Genomic DNA, 23580 nt, shown 5'->3' with positions numbered 1-23580 from the left:
AGAGAGAGTCATTATTTAAATTATATGTCAAACAAAACCAATAACTCAAAACTGCGAATGTTCTCCTCAAGTCAGCCCTCATGGGCACCCAGGAGGTCAAGGGTTCAACTCTCCTAGATTGCATATTGTGCCAAAAAAGGCACATTTCTCCCCCTCCACCCCTCCCCCCTTAGTTGTAGATTGTGGGTTTGTCTTAGCATTCCCCTTAGTTTGTAGTTGACCTTTGGGCCCTTGAGTAGGATAGACCCAAAAAAAAAAAAAAAAAAAAAAAAAAGCTCCTTACCAAGGGGACCACTAAGACCTGATAGGCTTATACCATGGAAAATTATCACCTCCAGTTTGCTGACCGGCCCAGTTCCCCAGTTCCTCTAATAGGGGGATGGTGGACCCCACCCGAGCAGGGTGTTTGGGCATGGGTAGAGAGGTCATTTCAGCCCCCCTTTGTTAGAGGAACTGGGGAACTGGGCCGGTCAGCAAACTGGAGGTGATAAAGATCCCTTATACCATGCTGCAACAAACAATGCCATTTTTAATGGGAAGAAGCACAAGGAAAATTATCCTCTCCAATTCCCTGTAGCTAGGTAGTGCGGCAGTGCTAGTGTGGATGTCTGATACGTTGTAGCTCGGACATCCAATAGTCCAAGCTCAAAGTGGATATCTGATACGTTGCAGCTCGGACATCCAATGGTCCAAGCTCATTGACTATTTTGAGCTCAGACCGTTGGATGTCCGAGTTGCCACGTGTCGGACATCCACACTAGCACTGCCACGCTACAGGGAATTGGAGAGGATAATAATCCAGTCTACTTATGTACACTGGCCAATGGGGTTGATGGAGGATAGAATATACATGCAAACTGAATAAGAAGAGAAAATTTTATGGTATTTCGCATCAATCACCTACACTTGATTTATATTTATCTAAACTCATCCAATGGAATACCATTTTTTAGGGAAGATGTTTTTTGTGGAGGGAGAATGGCCCTTGCATGTAGGGCCAATAGGAGCGCAAGCTAAAGCATTAGGTGGGTCGGTCATTTTGTACTTCACTATTTGCCATATGACAGTACATGGGTTAGTTAATATGATAGATGACTAGGCAAGCATCTCATTGGTACAATTTCAGCTTAAATTGTGTAGAGCAATAGGAGTAGTTAAAATTACAAAATATGTCATATTGTATTTTATATTCATCTCCATTTGATGGCATTTTGGTAATTTTATTAGAATTTTGAATCAAAGTTTGAGAAACATTCCCTATTTACTTTGGACTAAAATTTAGTCATTGAAATAAAATCCATGCACTATCATTTAACAAATAGTGAAACATTATACTTGGCTAGGCATATTGACACCTAGAGGCTTCATTACACCATTACACCATGTGACTACATTACTAACTCCAAACCATTCTATATTTGGTTATTAAATTCTGTTTTACTTTGCATCCAATACCCTTTGATTTAAAATGTAAAATAAAAACTACATATAAATGTATCATTATTAAATATGGTATGAAATTTAAGTAGTTTATACAATCACATGAGGTAATAATTATAAAATTTTCTTTTTTAAATTTAAAAATTTTCACTTCTTTTCCCTTTAATATCCCTTGCAACCAAACATAGCCAGAATGATCGTTTCTTCAACATAAATTTCTTACGAGAATAGGTTCCTTTTACTAATTCATTACGAGGCTAGTAATACCTAGGTACCCTAGAACACGACTATTTATTTATTAGGTGGTTTTTCTTGGTGGAACAACTGTTGACTTCAAGGTATTATCAATGAAAATGAAACTTGTATATACTATGTGGGTGCATCTTGCTATCATCAAGGTGTTGAAGGTAGAATTTAAAACCTTCTTTGTTTGTCTATCCAAATCTACTAACAAGCCGTACAGATCCTACATCTACCAAGGGGGAGGGGAGAGAGGAAAAGGGTGTCTTTTTAAAAGCTCAAATGTAATCAAGAAAGTCGAAACCTTGACCTCCTTGCAAGAGGGGGGGAATGCACTTCAATTTGCAAGCTTCCAATTCACTAACCTTCTTTTGATTACCTTTGTCATATTCTCAAAAAAAAATTTTGATAGGTCCTACTCTATCCTATTCTATTGGGGGAGGGAGATGTGAACCAGGACACTTGAACTCAAGACCTCCAAGTAGCAGTAGGCTTCCACATGCTACTTCACATTCTCAAAAGTTATTTAAGTTAGGGTAAACAAGTATTTCAAAATTGGGGAAAAAGAACTCTGTCCGGGAGAGTGACCTACGTTAGCACTTCCATGAGTCTCTCTCTCTTCCCCATATGAAAAGATATCTCTGCCCCCTTGTTTTGAGGAGAGAGATAGATACATGGGAGCATTGGCATAGGCCACACTCCTGTAAAGAAAACTACTTCCCTTCAAAATAAGTTAAAAGTAACTTCTTATTATGTTATTTAAAAAGATTCTGTGCCCAAGAGCGCACGAGGGCACAAGCTACGCCCAAACACATGGGGCAGGGTGGACATGTCATTTCAATCTTTCAGGGTAGTGGGCCGGTCATTTGCCCACCCCCATGTGTTTGGGTACAACCTGCAGCCACAGTGCAAAGAAAATTTTCCCTACATATACATATAGGAAATAGAACACTACCTAGGCATGTATGGTGCGTTGCCGTCATGGCCCTGGGAATTTTCGCCTTTCCATGAGAACAGAATGCCACTTGGTCACATGGCTCTTGTGCCCAAACAAAATTGCCACCCAACACTTATTGAAATAAGAAATCCTATTTGTGTTGATTCCGATGTGCACTCTCATTGGCCCCGTGCGAGTGCAAGGGCTACATGACCAAACAGCTATCTCATATATAATATAATTATATATATAGGGGGGAAGGCCACATGCCCAAACACAATGGGGGGCAAAATGACCACCTCACCCCGATGAAAAACAGAAATTACGTACCCGAGATGCCAGCTGACTCGGATTTAAAAAAAAATGTTTTTCTAAACATTGATGCTAAGTTCCATAAGAAAAATAATTATAAAAAAAACCTTGACTCAAGTGTGCAGGACTGAACATAATCCATTTTACCAAAGAATATTGGCGCATGACTGAGTACTTGGGATGAAGGAAAGGGGAAAACACCTAGCGGCTTCCCCACCCCCCCCCCCCCCCAACTGACTCAGATTTAAAAAAAAAAAAAAATTGTTTTTCTAAACATTGATTCAGTTCGATAAGGAAAATAATTAAAAAAAAACCCTTGACTCAAGTGTGCAGGACTGAACAGAATCCTTTTTTACCTAAGAAATATTGCCATTTTTTCAAGCTTCAACTTGTACTTACAAAACATCAAGAAGCATCAATAAACCGTTCCTCACCACCTACAGAGATGGAGAAAGAGGTGTGTATAGAATCAACTGTTTCTCTTAGGAATGAAGATATTCAAAGTTCGCCAGTAATCAAAATAGTTGATGAATGGTATATTCACAAGAATAAAATTTGAACACCCGTAGTAGGTCCTTATTTAAAGTAAAATGCATTCTTTTCCAAAGAACTGTGATGGGCAGACATACAGCTAAGTAAGATTATTACAAAAAAAACAATTTGAAGGAATTCAGCATTCCAAAGATAACTTCAGAGTACCTTGCTAATGGCATCTATCTATGTCAAAAACAAAAATTTCCAACAACCACAAGATGCCAAGCCTTTTCAATTGGAAACTTGGAGTTGATAACAGTTGGCTTAAATTACAAATTCATAGGAAGACTCAGTGTTGAGGTGTATATGAAGCTACTTATAATTTTGGCCCAATGATATCGAATAAATTACATACCTAGGCATACCTGTTCATGGTCTCCCTTGCTTTGACATTGCATTCTTTGGAACCTTCCTCAGACACCTTTTGGGCTGTTGGCAATAGAGGAACAGTAGGTTTTTAGATAAACTCATAGTGAGATCAGATAAGCATAGCAAAGGGAGATCCTAAAGTAGCCCGCATGGGACCAAGCTTCTCCTGTTGCACCCACCTCTCATATGCTTGTTCCATCATTAACAGCCTCCTCAAAAGCTGAAGCAAGGCATTCAGCAAGGCTTGATTGGGAATTAAAGTCATCGACAGCTTCTGAAACTCTGGCCTTTTTCAGACCAACTGTTTTTGGAAGCCAAGATTTTAGAGAACCAGGGGTATGCTGTGCATTCACTTGCACACCTGAGCTTCTTACAACTGGAGTCAACAACCTCCATGGGTCTTCTACCATGGTCTTGTTGTAAAACATATCTGGTCTCTCCCGTGCTGAGACAACAGTATGGAAACCACGCCCTCTTCCGCCACCTCGTCCTGAGCCAGGGCTGCGGCTGTTACTAAACTGATGACTGCTTCCTCTTCCAGAACTAGGACTAGGGCTACCACCCCGTCCAAAACCAGGACTGGGGAAACCAACACCTCTTGGTGAATGGGAGCGAAAGCCATAGCCAGCCCTGCCACCAGATCTGTTCCAGACCCCCGGAGGAGTTCCTTGGTGCCCTGGAAAAGGATTAGCAATTCCAACTGGGCTTCTTCCTTGGTACCCTGGAAAAGGACTAGCAATTCCTACTGGGCTTCTCCAAGAATCTGAACCACCAAAACTCAATGATGCTTCATATATTCTTTGATTGGGATTATAACTATTGGGAGAATAATTACTATGGTATTGATGAGCAGGAGACGGAGTAACGACGAGATTCCTTGGACCTGATTGAAAAAGAAAAGGCAGAGATGTCCACTTTAGACACCAAAAAAAATCATTATCTTTTAGATGGCTCACACTTAATTTCAACTATAAAGAGAGCAACATTTGAGTACAGATATATAACACAATTACATCCTACAAAACACACAGCTCTACAGAAAACAAAATTGATGGAACAAGGACAGCATACTGGTAAGGAGAGTGATAAGGTCTTGAGCTAAACTACAGAAATAATAGCTATGTCGAAGGACTGTGGGCTGAGGTGATAGACTGCCCTGAGTGAGTTGGATCCCTTCTCAAGCTATTATTTCTATTATGCAGGATTGGGCAAGGAGAGAAGGGGGGGGGGGGGAGGAGGGACTGGAGGAGAGAGCCAGAGTAGTATGGAAGCATTTCCATTTTCCTTTCGTTTGTTTTTTGAAGATAAAAAAAGATTGTCATTTAGTCTTTTTTTTTATGCAAGTCATGTAATTTTTAGAACAACAACATTGCAGGGATCAAAATAAATGACTGTTATGCCAGAATTTAGGGAAGGGTACTTATATAACATCCAAGGGGGGGGGGAAAGGGGCTAGGACGACTTTTGCATTGGGGGGGGGGGTGTAATTTACAGACGGTACTTTCCTGATTTGAGGAACCTATGCATTTTATGGTATGCAGAAAGTGTAAATGATCCTTTTTCTTTTCCTGTGAGACAGCAACTGATGAGGACATCACTCAAGAATTTATGCAGCCACATGTCACTTTAGATAAGGTCTTAATGTAGTCAAGGTAGGTAGAAGACCCACTAGGAACCAGTACTACAGGATCTGCTATGAACAGGCAGTCCGATTGGTGTAAAATATAGAATTAGGTCAAAATAAGGGTTAGGGTTACGTTAGGGTTTGAAGGGTTGGTTATGCTAGGCAGATGTAGGGGAGTCTATCAGTATTGGTCCAGTGATGGTTTGATGAGCAGAAGAGTGAAAACTTAAATGGCAGCAAGTTAGGGTTTCGGGTTTCAGGTTTTTAAAAAGAGTGAAATGAGGGAATCTAGGGTTTAGAGGGGGAATTCGGGCAAGGGCTTCAAGTCGAGTTCTCTAGGTGTAGAAAGGGTCACTCGGCCAAGGTGGGATGGTCTGATGATGACTGGATCTTGCTGGACTGTAATTTAGGGTTTTAGGTTTTTAATGGGAGTTGAGGGAATTTAGGGTTTTGATAATTGGATGGGGCAAAGGTCTGGATCGAATGGAGGGGGTGTACTAGGGATGCTGTAATTTGAATTTGAAGTTATTTTGATGGTGGGTTAGGTCTGTGAGTGATTTAGGTTATGGGAATTTGAAGAAAACAAAAGGGGGAAATAAGGGTTGGGCTGTACAGGGTTTAGAAGAAGAAGTATGGGGTTGGGGATGTCTCAAACTTACTTGTGGTTGCAGGGAATAATCGGCAGCAGCAAAACCTTGAGTAAAAATTGAATCTTGCAAATGAGAGCTTGTACGAACCACCTGGGCTTCACACCACAAGGTGTCGATTGCATCACACTCCAATCCCACCTGCTTTGGTCAGACACAAAGCAATCTTCACAATGGAAGAGAAGCAGCAGCTTGCACAAGCAAAAGTTTTAATTTTTCAAAAGTGGAGAATGAATAGCTCCACAGTTTCTATTGCTTTAAATAATGGCCTAAGGGCCTTACACCTATTCAGCCTAGGAAAAGGAAAGATTCCCCTAGCTGATTCCCTATTACATTGACAAAGAAAAGGTCATGTGACATTTTAAATTGTCACATGACTCCTATAATAGCCTATCCGATCCTGGTCATGTGACAACTTAAAAAGGTTGCTTGACTACTAAACAAATAACTAAATTTAAAAATAAAAAGAGGGTCTTGTGACCACTTATGTAGTCACATGACTTTTACATCAAAATAAAAACTCAGTATGGGAAATAAACTACTAAGCAACTAACTAATACTAGTAGTACTACTTGGACAGCTTCTTGTTTTTCTTCTTCTTGCGGATGTAGTGCATCAGCTCTGTATCAGGTCTGCTGATCTGGAGATATACAAAAAATCTCCCAAATCTGCCCCTTTGTTTTCCAGATTTCAGAATTTGACCATACTGTTGACTTAAATTCTGTTTTGGGATTTTACTTGTGATGTTGAGACGACCTACGGGGGTTTGTAATCCTGAACCTAGGGTTCATCCTACCTAACCCCCGCCATCACAAACAAAAATATTAGTTCTAGTGTAACTTCACATTAATTAGTGTACCTTTTTAAGAGTTTTTCATGAATGGAATATGTTCTATTTTCAGAGGATAATATTACTCAATTTGTGGTAACAAACATAGCAGATATTCAAATCCACAAACCATCTTTTATTGATAGCCTCCTTACAACTACAGAAATGAAAAAAATAGAAAAACCTCCAGAACAAAGGGAAAGAAGACACAAAAAGAAAAAAAGGGATATACAAAAGATGAACAAATAATAAGAAAGGATTTGTCATTTGGTGAATATAATAATGTGCAAGAGGACCTGGAGACTCTCAGCTACTGATGGTGCTGAAGCCAACCACAGAGAAATTTTCATGAACCATCCTCCCATTTCATTAGTCTCTTCCTTTTGTTTCCCAAATACCAAAAAATTAAAAAGAAATAGAGAATTTAGTTCTAAACTTCTTCTACAGTTTAAGTATCTCTCTACTTTCACTACATTGTATTGCACCAAACAGCAAGAAGTCTAGGGCTTAAACAAAACATCAGAGACAATAACGTTTTAAGAAAAAAAATATATACTAAAAAAACCCCTAAAACTAACATGATATTTTGGCCTTTGCAAACAGTTCCACTATGCAAAACTCATAACTAAAAGAAAAGGACAGTGTAGAAAGAGCATGCTACCTGAAGGAGATGATGGAAACCTAGTACTGGGAGATCCACTACTCGTTGTAGGTGAGATATAATTTTGTTGTGTCTGCATACTGCTGTTCCTCCTCTTGTTACCAGAGAAAGCTGCCATTGGGTCTGTGTAAAAATCAAACCGCGGAACAGCAGGTGAACTTCCCTCCACCAGTGGAATTGCAGAGGGTTCAATTAGTGGATTGGATAGGTAACCAGGGGCAGTAGAACCATCAGCAATCTCGGAAGCTTCAGCCTCAGCAGCCTCCATTCGCATTGCTTTCAATCTCTCTTTTCTTTTCTCTGATTCTTCCATCTGATATGAGGACAAGCTAACAAAACAGGAACATAAGCTACATATACAACAAATTACTGCATCGACACATTATTTAAGGGAGCTATAAATATATGGGAGAGGGTTGGGCACACCGCCCACTCCAGGTAAGAGGGCGGCCTTGCCCAATGGGAGGGGCAGGGTGGTCCTTTCCCATGGGTAGGGGACAGAGATACACAGAGGATGAGCACCCCGGTGGCGTGCCCAACCTTTTCCCCATATATATATATATATACATACAAATTTAAACTGGGTTTCTGATGCTGTGTGAGAAAATGTCTGTTCTAATGTTATCTGTGAGATGAAACCAGGCTGACATTAGTCCACCACAATCTGGAAAAAGTTGGGGGACAATCAGTTCTGGCAGATTGAAAAGGCTTGCCGGTTTGTTGATTTCAGCGATAGTTGTCATGGCATCTAGGCGATCCAAGGCGTTGAAGGGGGCCTGGACAAAAGGGGACACCAAATAGGTGCTTGCCTAGGTGACCAAGGTGCCTGGACGCCTAGGTGTCACCAAGGCAATGCATTAAAACTATGATTTCAGCAGCTTGCAATAGGGGAAGAAAGAGATAGGGGCTGTTTTAGGACTGTGAACAGAATCCATGAACAATAACTTGAAGAAAATTAAAGAGACTCTCACAAATAAACTCTTATTCAAACGTGTAAACTGAGAGGAGGTTACATCCTTGTATAAAAAACTTAAAAAGTAGAAACCTGGTAAACTTCAAACAATTTTAAAACCTATACAACAACAACAACTCAGCCTTATCCTATAGTCTAACAAAATTAAACAACTAAAAAGGTAACCTAATGGATGAAACACTAGCACTAACTAGATTAGCATTAGTGAGACTAACTCTAGATAGACTACTAGACTATAACTATTTAACCCCAAGACTAAGAGGGCCCAGATATTAAAATACTAAATTGAAAGACTAAATTCACCCTATTGACCAAAAATCCATAACCAAATACTATAAAAACAGGGCCTAAGGTTGCACCGTAACTACATTATTCCCCACTAGTTCAAGAAAACTCATCCCCGAATTTTGGAGTAGGGTAGGAATAGAAGAGCTTGGAAGAGTGTCCCATGCTCCACACCACTATCATGAACCTGGTTCAGAACATGAACAATTGATGATGCTTCCTCGTCTTAAAATATGTGGGAAATAACAAACTCGGTAGGAGGGATGTTCACAACAATAGTGATGCGTCCCACTTACCTGTTAGAGAATCGTATTGAATCAGAACTAAGAAGTAATAGGGCAGAATAGAGAAAATAAGTAATTGAAAAATCAGCCAGCCGATGGAACCAAAAAATATGGTCAGGTAATGGTTGAACCCTGATGCAGTTGTGTCTAAAATATCAAGGAAACAATGGTCAGATTAGGTGTACAGTGTGATGAACGTGAACACAGAAAACAGATTTTCGGAAGGTCTGAGAAACACTCACATTGTAGTGACTGGAGATGACAGGGCTAAGATAGCTAGGCTAAAGACTTATTTGGCCCAACAATTTGAAATCAAAGACATAGGATCCTTGAAGTATATCTTGGGAATTGTAGTGTCAAGGTCCAAGAAAGGAATAAATATATGTCAAAGAAAGTCTGTGCTGGACCTATTGAAAGAAACAGGGATGTTGAGTCGCAAACCTACAGGTTCTCCTATTGAGCAGAATCACAAGCTAGGAGAAGACTGTGGGCCTTCCCTTGTTGATGCAGGAAAATAACAGAAACTAGCAAGGAAGCTTATCTACCTATCTTTGACTTTCCCGGACATCACTTATACAATGTGAGTAGTAAGCCAGTTTATGCATGCCCACAAGAGTGGGCACTTGGATGTTGTATACCACATCCTCTGATACTTGAAGTCCAACCCAGGGAAAGGATTATTGTATACCAAGTATAACCATTTGAGGATAGAAGGCTACACTGATGCTGATTGGGCCGGTTCAGTGTTTGATAGACAATCTACATTTGGATATTGTACATTTGTAAGTGGCAACCTGGTTACATGGAGTAAAGAACAGCCGACTGTAGCTCGATCAAGTGCAGAGGCAGAATTTAGAGCCATGGCTCATGGAGTATATGAACTTCTATGGTTGAGAAGGTTAGTCTAAGAGTTGGGGTTTGATACTGAGGCACTCATGCTTCTCTATTGTGATAACAAAGCTGCTATTAGCATAACTCACAATCCTAAGCAACATGACTGGACGAAGCACATAGAGGTGGATAGACACTTCATCAAGGAGAAGATTGACTCTAGCTACATATGCACCCCCTTTTGTGAAGATTGGTGATCAATTGGCAGATATCTTCACAAAGGGGCTCATTCATCATCAGTTCAGTACCCTGTTGCGTAAGCTGGGAATGTATGACATTTATTCTCCAGCTTGAGAGGGAGTGTTAGAGATGTATTAAGGGTACTTTGGGAACTAGCATATTTACTTATTGTCTTACACTGTATTTGCCTTTTTTTACTTTTCACGTCCCTAGGGAGTTGTATGTAATTCCATATATTATGCTAGTGAAGTAAAATAGGTGTGTTGGAGATATGATCTCTAACACACAATATTCTACCATCTTCTCTTCTACTTCTTCTCCTTCAACCTTCTACTCTCATCTCTCTTCTTGTTCTCTTACAATCTTTGACCTCCAACTAGGCCACATATGTCACCAGCCATAGGCAGCCCAGGTGGGCAGCATGAATTACAGCAGCAGGGCTGCATGGCAAGCCATGCACAAGAGCCATTGGAGCACGCCTGCTCATGGTAGGGCAGCATGGCCGGGAGCAAGACTGCAGGAATGTGGGCATGGTATGCCACGCCCGCAGCACAGCAGGTGCATAGCAATCAGCCTTCCTTGGGGTGCAAGCACAGCAGCAGGTGCATGTGGGCCACGCAGCTGCAGCCCGCATGAGTCACACAGCCACGAGTCATGAGAGCCACGGCTGCATTCTTGTCACATGAGAATTTTTCCTAAATTTTGGCTAAGCCCTACAATGCCGCAAGGTGCTTGATCTTATGCCTCAATGAGTGATGCAGAGCTGAAGCCCCAAATCCGCAAGAAAAAGAAAAACAAGTAACAGTCCAATTGTTAGAGTAGTAGGGATGCCTTTGTATAGTAAACTCCCATACTTAGTTTTTATCTTATGTTTTAAATTGAACCAGTTGAAACATTGGTCCAATTTAAGTTATTTGGAATATTCTTTTAGAATATGATCTTTTTATTCTAAGTTGTCATGTGACTAATTAATTGCCCATGTAATAGAGCTCGGCTAGGGGGGGATCTATTCCTTCTCCTATGCTGGTTAGGAGTAAGGTCATTGGTCACCTATATATACTAATAAAATCGTGGGAGGTGCACATTACCTCTGAATTTTTAAAATGTGGTCTTGCAAGCTGCTGCAACTTCTCTTCTCCTTGAAGACTTGCTTTGTGTCTGATCAAAGCTGGTGGGATTGGTATTTGATCCAAGCGACACCTTGCGGTGTGAAGCCTAGATGATTTTCTTCAAGTTCTACTTTCTAGTTTTAGTCAAAGATTCCATTTTTATTCAAGCTGCTGCCAATAACTTTCTGCAACTACAAGTGAGTTGGAAACATCCCCCATCCCCATACTTCTTCTCCTAACCCTCTACAGCCCCAACCCTAACATTCCCCCTATTATTTTAAATTTTCCCATAACCTAAATCCCTCACAGACCTAACCAACCAATCATTCTGCCCCAAATTTGGATCAAACCTTCCCCACCCCTATTGGGAAACTCGATCGTAGTTTGGACCCATTCCCTCCATTCAAACCCTAGAATCTCCACTCCCAATTAATTCCCCAAAACCCTAAAACCTGCACAGCCTAATTCCACCATCAGAAACTGTCCATACTTGGACCGAACCTCCCTCTCCATCCCCTAGATACTTGATCCAAAGTGGTCCAATTCTGAACAGCCAAAACCCTAGATTCCTTCACCCTCGTCTTTCTAAAAACCTGAAACCCTAACCGTAACTTGCTGCTTATTCAATGTAACCTACTTCCAGCCATCAAAACATCTCAGGACCTTCACTAATAGACTCCCCTACCTTGAACTGACATAACCCTAACACCAAACCCTAACCCTAATTTCACCAAAAACCCTATTTTGACCTAGCCAATTCATCTGTTCATAACAGATCCTGGTTGATTGGCTCCTAGTTGGTCCTCTACCAATCTGGGACTACATTAATGAGCCCCTAAAATTAATGCTCCCAATAAGCTTTTCCTTGAGATACATATATGTGAAGTTCTAGAATTCTAGGCACGACGGAGAAGATTCTCCCGCGAGGCGCTCAGTTGGTTGCACATAAAGATGTTGTGTACGTCGTGTCGCATTGAACCTTTGCCATGACACAGTGTTACATGCGGCACCGTGTGTAGCAGCCGAAGATTCCATTTCATATGATTTCGAGCTTCCTGCAATCAACAACGATGAAAATGCCAATTCGAAGGCCCAGAGCTAACCCGCATTTAAAACTCAATCGAATGGTCGTCAACTCAGCCGCCGGAAGTCCTTGATTCAATGTTATGCATGCACACCGTGTGCCCGGGGAATATTCCGCTTGGCTAGCCCAGGTTGGACATGCCAGTCGTATGTTCCATCGACAAATTGAAGGTGATTTAAGGGCTGAGATCAAGCCCACATTTTGGAGGCCTAATCGGACGGCCTAACACCGTGCCGCCAGATCGTTATACCTTAGAATGACAAGAGATTCATGAAGACGCAAAATGGATACCATTTGGAATTCCCCAGTCAAGATTCAACGAACCAAATTCAAAATGCAATTATGACCCCATTTTAAGGGCTTTTTAAGCACAATTTTTTCCTGTGGCCTGGGATTTCATGAAAGAACGTCCTAAACCCATTTTTGAGAGATTTTGAAGAGCAAAAAGGGGTCGTGTATATTGTTTACTCAATTTGGGTGTTGATGATGACTTCATTATACTTTGTGCATCGTCGGAGTTGATTTTTGTGCTTCAAGAACCTTGCCAGAGTTGAGATTATCCAGGTGGCGGTAATCTGGGTTTGCAAATTCCTACCCTTAGTTCTAGGTTGTATTTTGGTTGAAATACGTAGCATGTGCATGTAATGGTGGGATTTTAATGCAAGCTCGAACTCAAACTAGGGAAAAACCAATGGGAGATTGATTGCAGCAGGATCAATAAAATAAGGGAGAACAAAATTGAAAATAAAATATACTTTCTAAAACTGAAAATAGAAACTAAACTATGGCAGCATTAGGGTAGAATCTTTCTCCACTTGATAGGCCCACAAGATCTTCTAAAAAGCCCCCACACAAGGCAACTATGAGCTATGACACTGTTTGCGTGAACAGTGCCATGAACAGTGTTTTGGCCTTGTTTTCTTCATAATTTGATCTACATCAGATTTAATATTTGCAATTGATTGCATGTATTCCTATCAAATTGGGGCCTGGAAGATGTGCGGTTGTAGCTCTAGTCTATAAGCTAGTACAAACAGAAGCAGGAGTAGGAGTTCTTGAACTGTTGTAGCATGCAAACTATAGTGTTGAGCTATACACGAAACCCTAGGTAGGGTATTGCTACGTGGATGCAGGAAAATTGTCAAACCACATATTGTACATTGTGGTTTTAATTGCGATTGTGGAATTGGAGTGTCGTGGAGTGTGTGTGTTGTAGGATGGGTGTGTGCACAGTCTGGTAAACCTGACCACATTATGGTAGCGGGGTGGACGGTCATACGACTGTGTATGTGATATTAGTAAAACTGTGATTGACCCAACCAATCTATGTGTGCCAAGTAGGGAGTGTCAAGCAATGAGGTGAAGTCAGTATTTGTTTTTGGGAGAAAAATGCTAAAGCCAGAAAGGAATGGGCGGAGTAATACGTTAGTGGGGTATTTTAAGGATCGTTGTCCTCCATTCTACCTGGTGCATGATAGCCTACTAAAACAATGGAAGGTCATTGGGACCGTCGACATCACCCTTCTTGATAGCGGTCACTTCATCTTTCATTTTAACACCGAGGAAGACAAGTTGCATGCTCTTGAAGGTGGTCTGTGGCATGTCCAGTAAAAGCCCATTATTCACCAAACTTCCCCTTTCATTTCTGGACTGAGGCAGTGCCTAATGTTATTGGGAGCATTCTTGGAATTCCATTGTTCATGGACAAATGTACTAAGTCTAAGGAACGTTTATCCTTTGCTCGCATGTTAGTTAACGTCTCAGCAGATAAGGAGTTCTTGAACTCCTTCTCTATCCATACCGCGCGGAGGGGGGGGCACTCTTCTTGTCAATATGTGTTATATGACTGGTGTCCCCTGCATTCGGTGTGTTGTGTCTTTGATCATTCTGAACTGCAGTGCCCTACAGATAAGGTTTTGGCGAGGTTTTCGTCTATTCCATCGAATGCCCCGGCACAGCTCATCGAAAGGTGTGAAGGGTGTTGGCTGGTTCTTCAGTTAGCCAGGATAATGGTGAAGCACATCCAGGAGAGGTAGACAGCGGCAGTGCAAGCTGGGCACAGTTGGCCGGACATGGTTCTGTTGAAGGCACGTTCATTAATCACTTGGAGGTTCAAATTCAAAATTTGAATTTAACCTCTGATTTGGGAGATCCTCAAAATATAATGCACAGGGAGTCGGCCGATTTTGTGGAGCAAATCTTCATAGGGAGGCGGCAGATTGTTCACCACCAATTATGGTGGCCGGAAAAAGAGCGTTGGTTGATCAAAATATTTTTCAAAATCTATTTCCCATAGTTTGTTCTTGGTCTACATTGTTAGATTTGTTCCTTTTGCTGGTTGTTTTGTTTGTTTCAATTGGGGTCCTCCCTTTGGCTAGCCTGCTTCGTATTTGTATTGTTTCTTTCTTTTTCTTTTAATATAACTTTCCATCCACTCTTGGGTTCCATTTAATAAGCAGTGGAGAGAGAGAAATTTTACACCCCACTTTACTTCTGGGAGAAAAAAAAAAACCACATAATTGAACAGGTTTCCTTTTTTTTCACTTCACTTTCCTTCCTCTTTATTAAGGTCCATTGAAATTTTATTCTCATTAGAAATCAATAGGGCCTTAATGTTCGACAATGTGACTTGCAATGCCCTATTTTGAAGCCACCAATAGCCATGAGTCTATGAAAGGCAATTTGATGTTGTTAAGGGTAAATCATTCATTTCACATCCATATTGCTGCATTCAGCACGACAACTTTAAGAGCGACACAAAACATACAACGGAGATGATTGGATAGTTCAAATTAAGGTTATTATAGTTGCATGACTTATATATCAACTATAAACTAAAACGAGCAGAGGGAGTAATACGTAACTATGATGTGGTGTTAAGCTCTTGAATAGGAAAAAGTTACCAGAAGTGAACAAAAAGTGGGAGATTCCCATCAGTAAATGTCTACGCATTCTATCAAACATGTAGAATGCATGACCTCTTACTGCTCCGGTCATCTTGAAGAATAAAAATAAACTCGTTTACGATATTCAGAGAAAAAACAAGCAAATATAACAAAAAACAACAGATTGTAGGATTAACACTTCACTAAAAAAAACTTCAAGGATCCGTTTTCTAAACATGTCAAACAAGATACGAAAGAGAAACAATTTGTATTATCTACCTGAAACGACATAAATCCTTACTAATAGAACAAATAGGTCGTATGTGGGATCGAAAATTTATGGATTCTGTTCTTATGACCAAATAATGAAAATTATACTCTGTATTCAAAATTTTTGAATATTCGAAATTTAATTATGGCGTTTAGAGGAAGGGAGATCTTACCTCAGTCCGACTCTGCTCCTTTATCAACCTTCAGGTCGCCGTTGGAGTCTTGGTGAGGACGGTCAGTCTGTGACGAGCCTTTTTATCGCCCTTTGTGGTGTGCTAGGGCCTAGGAATCGATTTTGAAATCGGAAACTCTGTGTGTTACGTTATCACGGAAAAAAAGAGATAGTCACTGTTCGAAACCGGGAAACTTATTTGATTTTAAGGGTATTATGACGGCTCGCATCCTCTCCAATACCTGGTGTAACTGGATATCTACAGTTAAGTGAAGAAAACGTGACACGTCATTTGATTCTATTTTGACGGCTCAGATATAAAATTCCACAAAAAAGAGAGAGATAATACCTAATTTGCAACCCGGTCTGGTCTCTGCCTCTCCTTGAAGTCTTAAAGATAACTTAATGGCTCAATTGAATTCTCTTTAGTAGTAGTAAACAATTGATAAAATTACTAACAACCCTTAGTTTTTTATTGTAATTACAAAGCAAATCTTGTATAAATTATAACCATTAAACATTAAGTAATTCTAAATAAGCAATTTATGCATGTTAAACGGGCCCTAGCAGTTTCAATTCTGGCTGGTTTCTTATTGGGTTGGGAAACCGTCCCGAAACAGTCTTATCCTCAAAACCAGCTCCCATAACGGTTCTATTTAGTTCTACAACGGGTCGGTTCTGTGTTGTAATGGCACGGTTCCCAGTTCAAGGCCCAAATTGACACCAAAAGGCGCAAGAGCTCCTGATGAGCATAGGCTTACCACACCATGCTACATGTTACACCAAATGCCTTTACCATTTCGCTCTGCCTCTTCCTTAAGCAACAAGCATTGCTTCCTCTAGATCTCTGTTCCGGCGACCACTCCAGCTAACAATGAGGAAGCCGTTGTGCTGTAATTTGTAGATTTTGTGGGCAGTGGAGAGGAGCTCCTCTGTTCCACTTTGATGATGGTTAAGAACCAGGGCCAGTCAAGCAAGGTTCTTATGAAGCGAAAGCATTTCTGTTTGGTTAAGTTTTGTTTCATCAATCCTTTCTTTGGGGACTCCTTTTTTCTTTGACACATTTCTTCTCAAACAAGTCTTCTTTAGTTTGAGAGTCTTTTTAGTGAAAGTCCAAACAAGGTAGATACGTTCCTGGGAATAGACCATAAAATAGAGCTAATTTAAGTCAAACAGGGTTAAGGATTTGTATTACTGATAACACACACATTGTGCAATAGAAAAGGTTGCTCCATTGTGGTCACGGGTTGGAGTCTAGAAACAGTCTTTTTTGCGAAAAGCAAGGGAAAGGCTGCGTATATTATGACCCTTTCCAGATCCTGCGTTGACGGAAGCCTCATGCACAATACACCCTTTTACACATATACATTCCTCATACCCTCCATTGTTTTGAGACTTTAAATTTGTTAACAAACTCCACATTAAAATATTGCATGGGTCTACATTGTAAAACAATAATTTGGATCACTCTTATTTATTTAGGCTTGAGGGCTTTTTTTTTTTTTTGGGTAGTGGGGGGGGGGGGGGAGAGGTTGAACTTTGTATGCCCACGAGAAGCATTTAGCATCAATTTTTGCAATTTTTTGTTGCTTGTGGAATAATGGAGGATGAGGAGACAAGTTAAGAGGGCCCCTCCAAAACAGATTACGTCTAATGATGAAGGTATTTTTATATTAAATGAACGATTGGTCTTTGTTTGTTACAATTTACAAGAATGATTAAACATGGGAGAGGATTCTCAGAGCAAGCGGTATAGGGAGTGCACCAATGAAGTGCGGCAAAATTGTATAAGGATAGCTAAGAGGAGAGAGAGAGAGTGTGTGTGTGCGCGTGCGATGGCGAACCCTGCCCTTGCCTATTAAACATAAGGGAAAAAGAAGGCAGGTTGTATGGTGCTCGTGCCTATACACAGGAAGGGTGAAATGATTGCCAAACCCCTATTGGATGCTCTTGCATACAGTCTCATTGACTCCTATACTGATGTAGGGGCCACACAGCCTGATAGCAATCCCCCTCCCTACACATAAAAACTCATTAATGGTAAAGAAGTCAAATGGAGATAGTCCAAGGGTAGATGACGATATCCAGAGTCGTAGACTTTATCAATGTGGAATTATTCTTATAATTCTACAACAATGAGAACTATTCCGACCACACCCACTCACGTGTAATCGGAATGTAACCTTGGCATACATTTTGATATACAAGGGAAGGGAGGACAAAGGATGCTCTGATTTCATGTCAAAGAAATGTGATAGCTTACGAACTTGGGAGTTCAATCCAATGGTTTTAAACTCGGAATTGAAAATTGAATCAATTCCTTGCCGATTGCTATTCGGATCAGGGCATAATTGATTGGAATCGGCCCCTACAATCCTAGAATCAACTCTTCATGTTTGAATCTTAACAATCGGATCCCAAAAACCCCAGAATTGACTGCTCCAAAACAATCGAAATTGAGATTAGTCGTGGCTGATTCCGATTTTTTAAACTGGTCTGATCTAAGAGCTTAAACTGTTGAATTAGAATAATCCAAAGGTATATAAAAACATTTAAGATCCTTAGACTTAAATTGAAGTGAGACCATTACCAACAATAAAGACAAGTTATGGAAAGCCAATAGTATAAGATGAGAAGGGTAACAATAGAGGGAATCTCACAAGACAGGTCACGTGAGTGCTGTTTGGCAACCCATAAGTGGAACTTCAAAAAGAAATTGTAACAAACCCACACCCATATGACGACTTTGATTTGATAATTAAAATAAAACAACAAATAATCATGATTTTGGTAGGCAATTACTATAACCAAGTTAGGGAATCAGGTTCTTCTTCTACCTATCGAACCTTCATTGGTGGGCCACCAGACAAACCAGAAACCTCGACCAACTTAACTGGGCATCTTAATTAATTTCTAGTTAAGGAATGATTAGATTTCTCATTTCTTTGACATTGAAAATTCTATTTTTCAATTCTAAAGCTCTCACTACTACAGTTTACATGGGATCTGTGTTGATGATTGGGAGTAACCAAAGATTGAAAACAAAAATAAAAATTGATCCATGTGATGACAACATGAAAGGGAATATATAGCAACAAGAAACAAATTTTTTTTTTTTTTTAAGCTTTTTCTCTTTAAGCACAATTGGATTGGGTGCATTGCACTTGGTTGTTGATTGAGCCTGCCTTGTATTCAGCACTCCTATTGTCTTGGTGCATAAGGAGTGCTTGGTGCATGTATATGCTTAGGGATGTTCTTATATTTCAATTTTATAAATCAAAGGTCAACATTCTCAAGCTCTTTCAACTCCTCCATTTGTGTTTCTAGTTTCATGGCTTTAAGTGCTAAAGAATTAAACAAATTGATGTTCTTTGAGAGACATTAATTCACCCCTTAATTGAGGAAAGCCCATAAAAAGAATCACTTGTGTAACCTAATTCATATAAGTATTCATGAAAAAGAATAGCCACAATGTCAGAGTACTATTTTTTTCCTCATATGTTTTTTTTTTTTTTTTAAATTATTTTTTCTCTTTTTTCTGATCATTTAGGTCTCATGTGGATGATACCGTTTTCTATATCACCATTGGTGTAATATACAGATTCCTCCCCATCAACAATAGCAACGTAGGTAAACGTCAGAATTCCTACACCACCTCACATGATTTTTTTTTACTTATTATTCTCTATTCTAAAAATTAAAAAAAAAAAAACATTTTATGTGAGAAAACCCTTGCTCATTAAAGTATTAATACACACACCCAAAAAAAAAAAAAAACAGTTTTGAATGTTTTGCTCATTAAAGCAAAAGTTTCTCTGCGACAAGTGATTGATTGAAAGAAAGACAATTCAGTTTTGAATGTTTTGTCTTGGGCTAGTTAAAATAGCATAAATGGACTATGAAATATTAGAAATTTTATCAACTAATTGCCCTAAATTCAATACATGTGCTTTGCATTAGGTGGGCCATGTTATGAAGACATACATTGTGCCAAGTTGAATTTTGACAGACCAAAAAATTCGGATCAAACACATTATCATAAAAATGACAAATAATTGAGGGCTTACATTGCCAAGTTTAATAAATACAAAAATGTGGGCCTACGCAAACTAGTTGGGCCCATACTATGTACCAAAAGATGAGAAGTAGTGACCCATCCGTCAACGTAGGTCACATCCACCCTAGTCTGCCAAGTCTATCTCAGATTCTCTGAACTCCTCTACCTATTTAATGATTGGGAAAAGGGTTCCAGGCTGCCGGTGTTGGAGGGAATCTCCCACTTCACACTAATCAGTATGTAAAGGTCAAGAGGATAGAGTGTGTTAAATATGAATTATGTAAAGGATATTGAAAAGAATCCCCACTTGTAATGGAGCGGAATCTCCCACACTACACCAATCATTATACGAAAATTAATTGTGTTGATTGGAGACCCACAAGGTTCGAAGAGAGAAAATATTAAGAACAGATACTTTATGTGAGAAACTATATATATATATATAGGATTTTTGTTGGATTTTATTTATTAAGATCATGATTTGAAAATTTAAAATAAAACCTCTTTTCCTTTGTTTTGTTTTAGGTATTTGGAGAAATATTTGAGCTAAATAATAATACTGGTAAAGGTAAAGAATATTTCCACATTGGCTTTCAATAAGTAGAATGTCGAGCTTATAAGTATTGAGGTTTATAAAAGACATAGGGTTCAAAAAGGAAATATCCATTCTCTCATGTGTGAGATTGGGGTCTCGGACGTTTTTCACACATGCGAACCAGGATCACATGGTTGCAGTTTTTCACTTAACATTGAAGGCAAGAAGATACCAGCAGATCATAATAAAGAAGAAGTCCAGAACACTGATCACGTCCCCAATTCAATTATTGTGTATAAAAGCGAAGACTGAAAGAGTAGGAGAGTTTCTAATATTTAAATCTTAATACGATTAGTATTATCTAATGGAAACTTAAAGAGGAACTACTGTGGGTGGGAAGCGGCAATGCAGGGTGGATGTTGCCCACGTTGCAGACAGCAGCGTCAAACGTTTCACATGGGTCCCAATGGCCCATATCGCATGGTGGATACTGTTTTCCATCACCACTCCTTGTTCCCCTACCCGATCGCACTAAAATTAATATGAGTACTCCAGCCCCACCTTTATTAATTAATATTGACAACTCTCTCTCTTTCTTCTCTTGTTAAGCTCTTCATTTATTATTACATAAAAACTGTACAAAAGTACAAGTCGGCTAGCTGTCAGCGCCGGCTTCGTTTACTCTGCTCTTACTCTGTACTTCTTTTTAGTCTTTACTACTAAAAAGTTGCCACTTTTAGAGGAAAATGGAAACGAAAAACCCCAGCCAGACCGCACCGACCGGCAATGCCACGTCACGGTGGACGAGGTAATAACTGCTGCCAAACTGTTTCCGCGTGAATTTCACGATCGGAACTGGAGGAAGTTTATTGGCTCATGTTTTGGATTAGGCCTTTGCGGCATCAAAATCAAATCGGACCAAAAGCAAATCCAATCTGTGAATAAGAAACTGATACCAATCTATTTCATCAAAAAAATAGAAACTGATACCAATCTAAAATTCACTCATTCTCACATCAATATCAGCGAAATCAAACTAAAATTGATCCAAACCCGTCAATTGACACCCCTATTTACTTGTTCATGCAATAGAACTAGGCGATTAAAAACCCAAAATCGGATGGATCAATTTAGTAAATGATCTGGTACCAAACCTATACCAATTATTATTGGAGCATTCACGTCTCACGGTGCCTCGTTGATTGTAGAGCTCGACGGGTGCTCCATTTGGACCAAGTGTTTTATGGTCCGATTAGCCTGTTTATAAATAGCTTATGACCTATTTACATCCTGTTTATGGCCCAAGTAATCTGTTTAAAAACCAATTATAGTTTGATTAATTGGATTCGGATTAATCGAATGCTTTAAGATTTAAAAACTCAAAACTAGGTATAGGATCAGTCTGTATTGATTTAAATTCGAATGAGTTAAAATTGTTATAGAATTGAATGAAATAGACTTGACTTGTTCGGTCTAAGAGTGTCATAACTTGTTTATTACAAATTAGGGTTAACTGAGATTGCGGTTGGTCGATTTTGAGTCAAATCAATAAACTCTTCCTAATCTTATTTCAATATAAAACTTTGAATAGTTGTTGGAGCATAAAAACTACCGTTGAACTGGCAGGTGAGGAAACAAAAATTATTTGGTGGATAATTGATTGGCTGTCATAATGCTCCTTCATCATATTGGCAAAGATCACAAAACAAAAAAAACAAAAAAAGTTGTTGCAACACAAAAATATATACCATGGGGGAGGACTATTTGGGTGGCACTCAAATGGTGGAGAAAGGTATCAATCAGGGTTTTAAACTTGGAATCGGGACCCGGATCGTTTCGAATTGGATTGGAATCAGTCTAAATCACTCTTGAATTGATAAAGTTAGGCATTTAGGTTTTTTTCCCTTGGATGAACCAAATCATGGGGAATTAGGATTGGCCTTAGCTGATCTGGTCCCATTTTAAAACCCTTATCAATAGGGATGTATGTAAATACATGCCTGGAGTTGGCCAATCTATTGTGGGCACCTTTTGATTTGCTGATGGTAAATCATAGAATCAATTCATTGATAGAGTGACCATTTAGTTCATATGTAAGTACAATGGCATCGTAACTCTTACGTCCTATTGTTAGAAGTTTAAAATACCCTTATCGAATCCAATCAAAGGATTGAGAAAAACTGGGTTCTAATTTTTTTGTCATCCTAATCATCAAACTCCCAAGTTAAAAAATATCTAAATAGAGAAGCATATGTGCTAAGTCATTTTTAACTTTCTAAAGACAACTGTTTGCTATTGGTCGACGTCTTGTTAATTGAGTGTAGACTTTCATGAAGTCATGGGTCTTCCCATAGGTTCAACTCTCTTGTCTTCATCTTGTAAGCTTCTTAGAACCTTAGAGGTTGAATTAAGATTGATTTATACATTGTATCATGTGATACAATGCTTTTGGGCTCAAATTCACATGGTAGAATGTGATGTCAATAGGTTCCACGTGGCATAAGAGAATTTCACAGTGTAAAAATATTATTATTATTTTTTTTTATGAACACATCAGAGAAACTTATATATTAAGCAGATGACAAATTCGTTCAATGTTCAAAGACACAAGGTACATAAGTCCAGGTTGTGTATTTAGTTAATAATATTAACCAGGTTAGTAAGGTAGAGTTTGTCAAATGCTTGAAAGAATCATATTTTGTTCGATCCAAAATTTGTAAGAAATATTTTAAAACTTCAAAAGACCAAGGAAAATGGAATAAAATTGAAAGAAATCCAAGTAATACGGTGTTGGAACATCAAACTTCTTTCAATTGTAAACCTCTCAAGGAAACATAGTCTAAAACCGTGAAGATTCCCGTCATTTCTGGTTCCAATCCATGATTGTAATATAAAAATATTCTGATTTTACCCTTTTGGGAGATGTTAATAGAAAAGGTTGACTGGTGCGTAAAATCGACGCACTCTATAACTTTTGTACTTTATCACGGCCTACTACCGACAGCTTAGTGAGTAAGACGCGTTGTATAAGCCATACAATTTGGAGATCCTTAGGTTCTCATTGGTCCACATAACGTAAAGTGGGGTCCACTGTGGAAAGTATTAAAAGTATTAGTTGCCTCTTAGCAGCTTCTTATCCCACTATGGAAAGTATTAAAGAAGCAGTAGTTGCCTCTTAGCAGCTTCTTATTATGGAATAGTAATATTTTGTTTCACATGTTCCAACGTAAACACGGCTTCAAAGCTAATCTCAATTCTCTAG

At 39.3% G+C, this 23580-nt stretch overlaps 1 protein-coding gene across 5 annotated transcripts; it reads right to left on the bottom strand.

Annotated features, from left to right (window-relative positions):
• Window positions 1-752: 752 nt before the first annotated feature.
• Window positions 753-15851, bottom strand: LOC122660481 (protein SICKLE-like). Of its 5 annotated transcripts, XM_043855802.1 has the most exons (5): window positions 15728-15851; window positions 7594-7922; window positions 3989-4715; window positions 1664-1673; window positions 753-763 (listed from the first exon to the last, which is right to left on the bottom strand). In XM_043855802.1, exons 2-3 carry the CDS (start codon window positions 7904-7906, stop codon window positions 4015-4017), a joined length of 1014 nt encoding a protein of 337 aa, XP_043711737.1. In that variant the 5' UTR covers window positions 7907-7922; window positions 15728-15851; the 3' UTR covers window positions 753-763; window positions 1664-1673; window positions 3989-4014. The 5 variants fall into 5 exon arrangements, with proteins under 5 accessions (XP_043711737.1, XP_043711739.1, XP_043711740.1 ...); XM_043855804.1 differs by lacking the exons at window positions 753-763; window positions 1664-1673 and adding an exon at window positions 3419-3910 and having other exon boundaries at window positions 4012-4715; XM_043855805.1 differs by lacking the exons at window positions 753-763; window positions 1664-1673 and having other exon boundaries at window positions 3419-4542; window positions 4588-4715.
• Window positions 15852-23580: the final 7729 nt, after the last annotated feature.

The sequence above is a fragment of the Telopea speciosissima genome, chromosome 4 (assembly GCF_018873765.1).
Source record: "Telopea speciosissima isolate NSW1024214 ecotype Mountain lineage chromosome 4, Tspe_v1, whole genome shotgun sequence".
NCBI lineage: Eukaryota > Viridiplantae > Streptophyta > Magnoliopsida > Proteales > Proteaceae > Telopea > Telopea speciosissima.
This window is presented reverse-complemented; position numbering and strand designations above follow the sequence as displayed.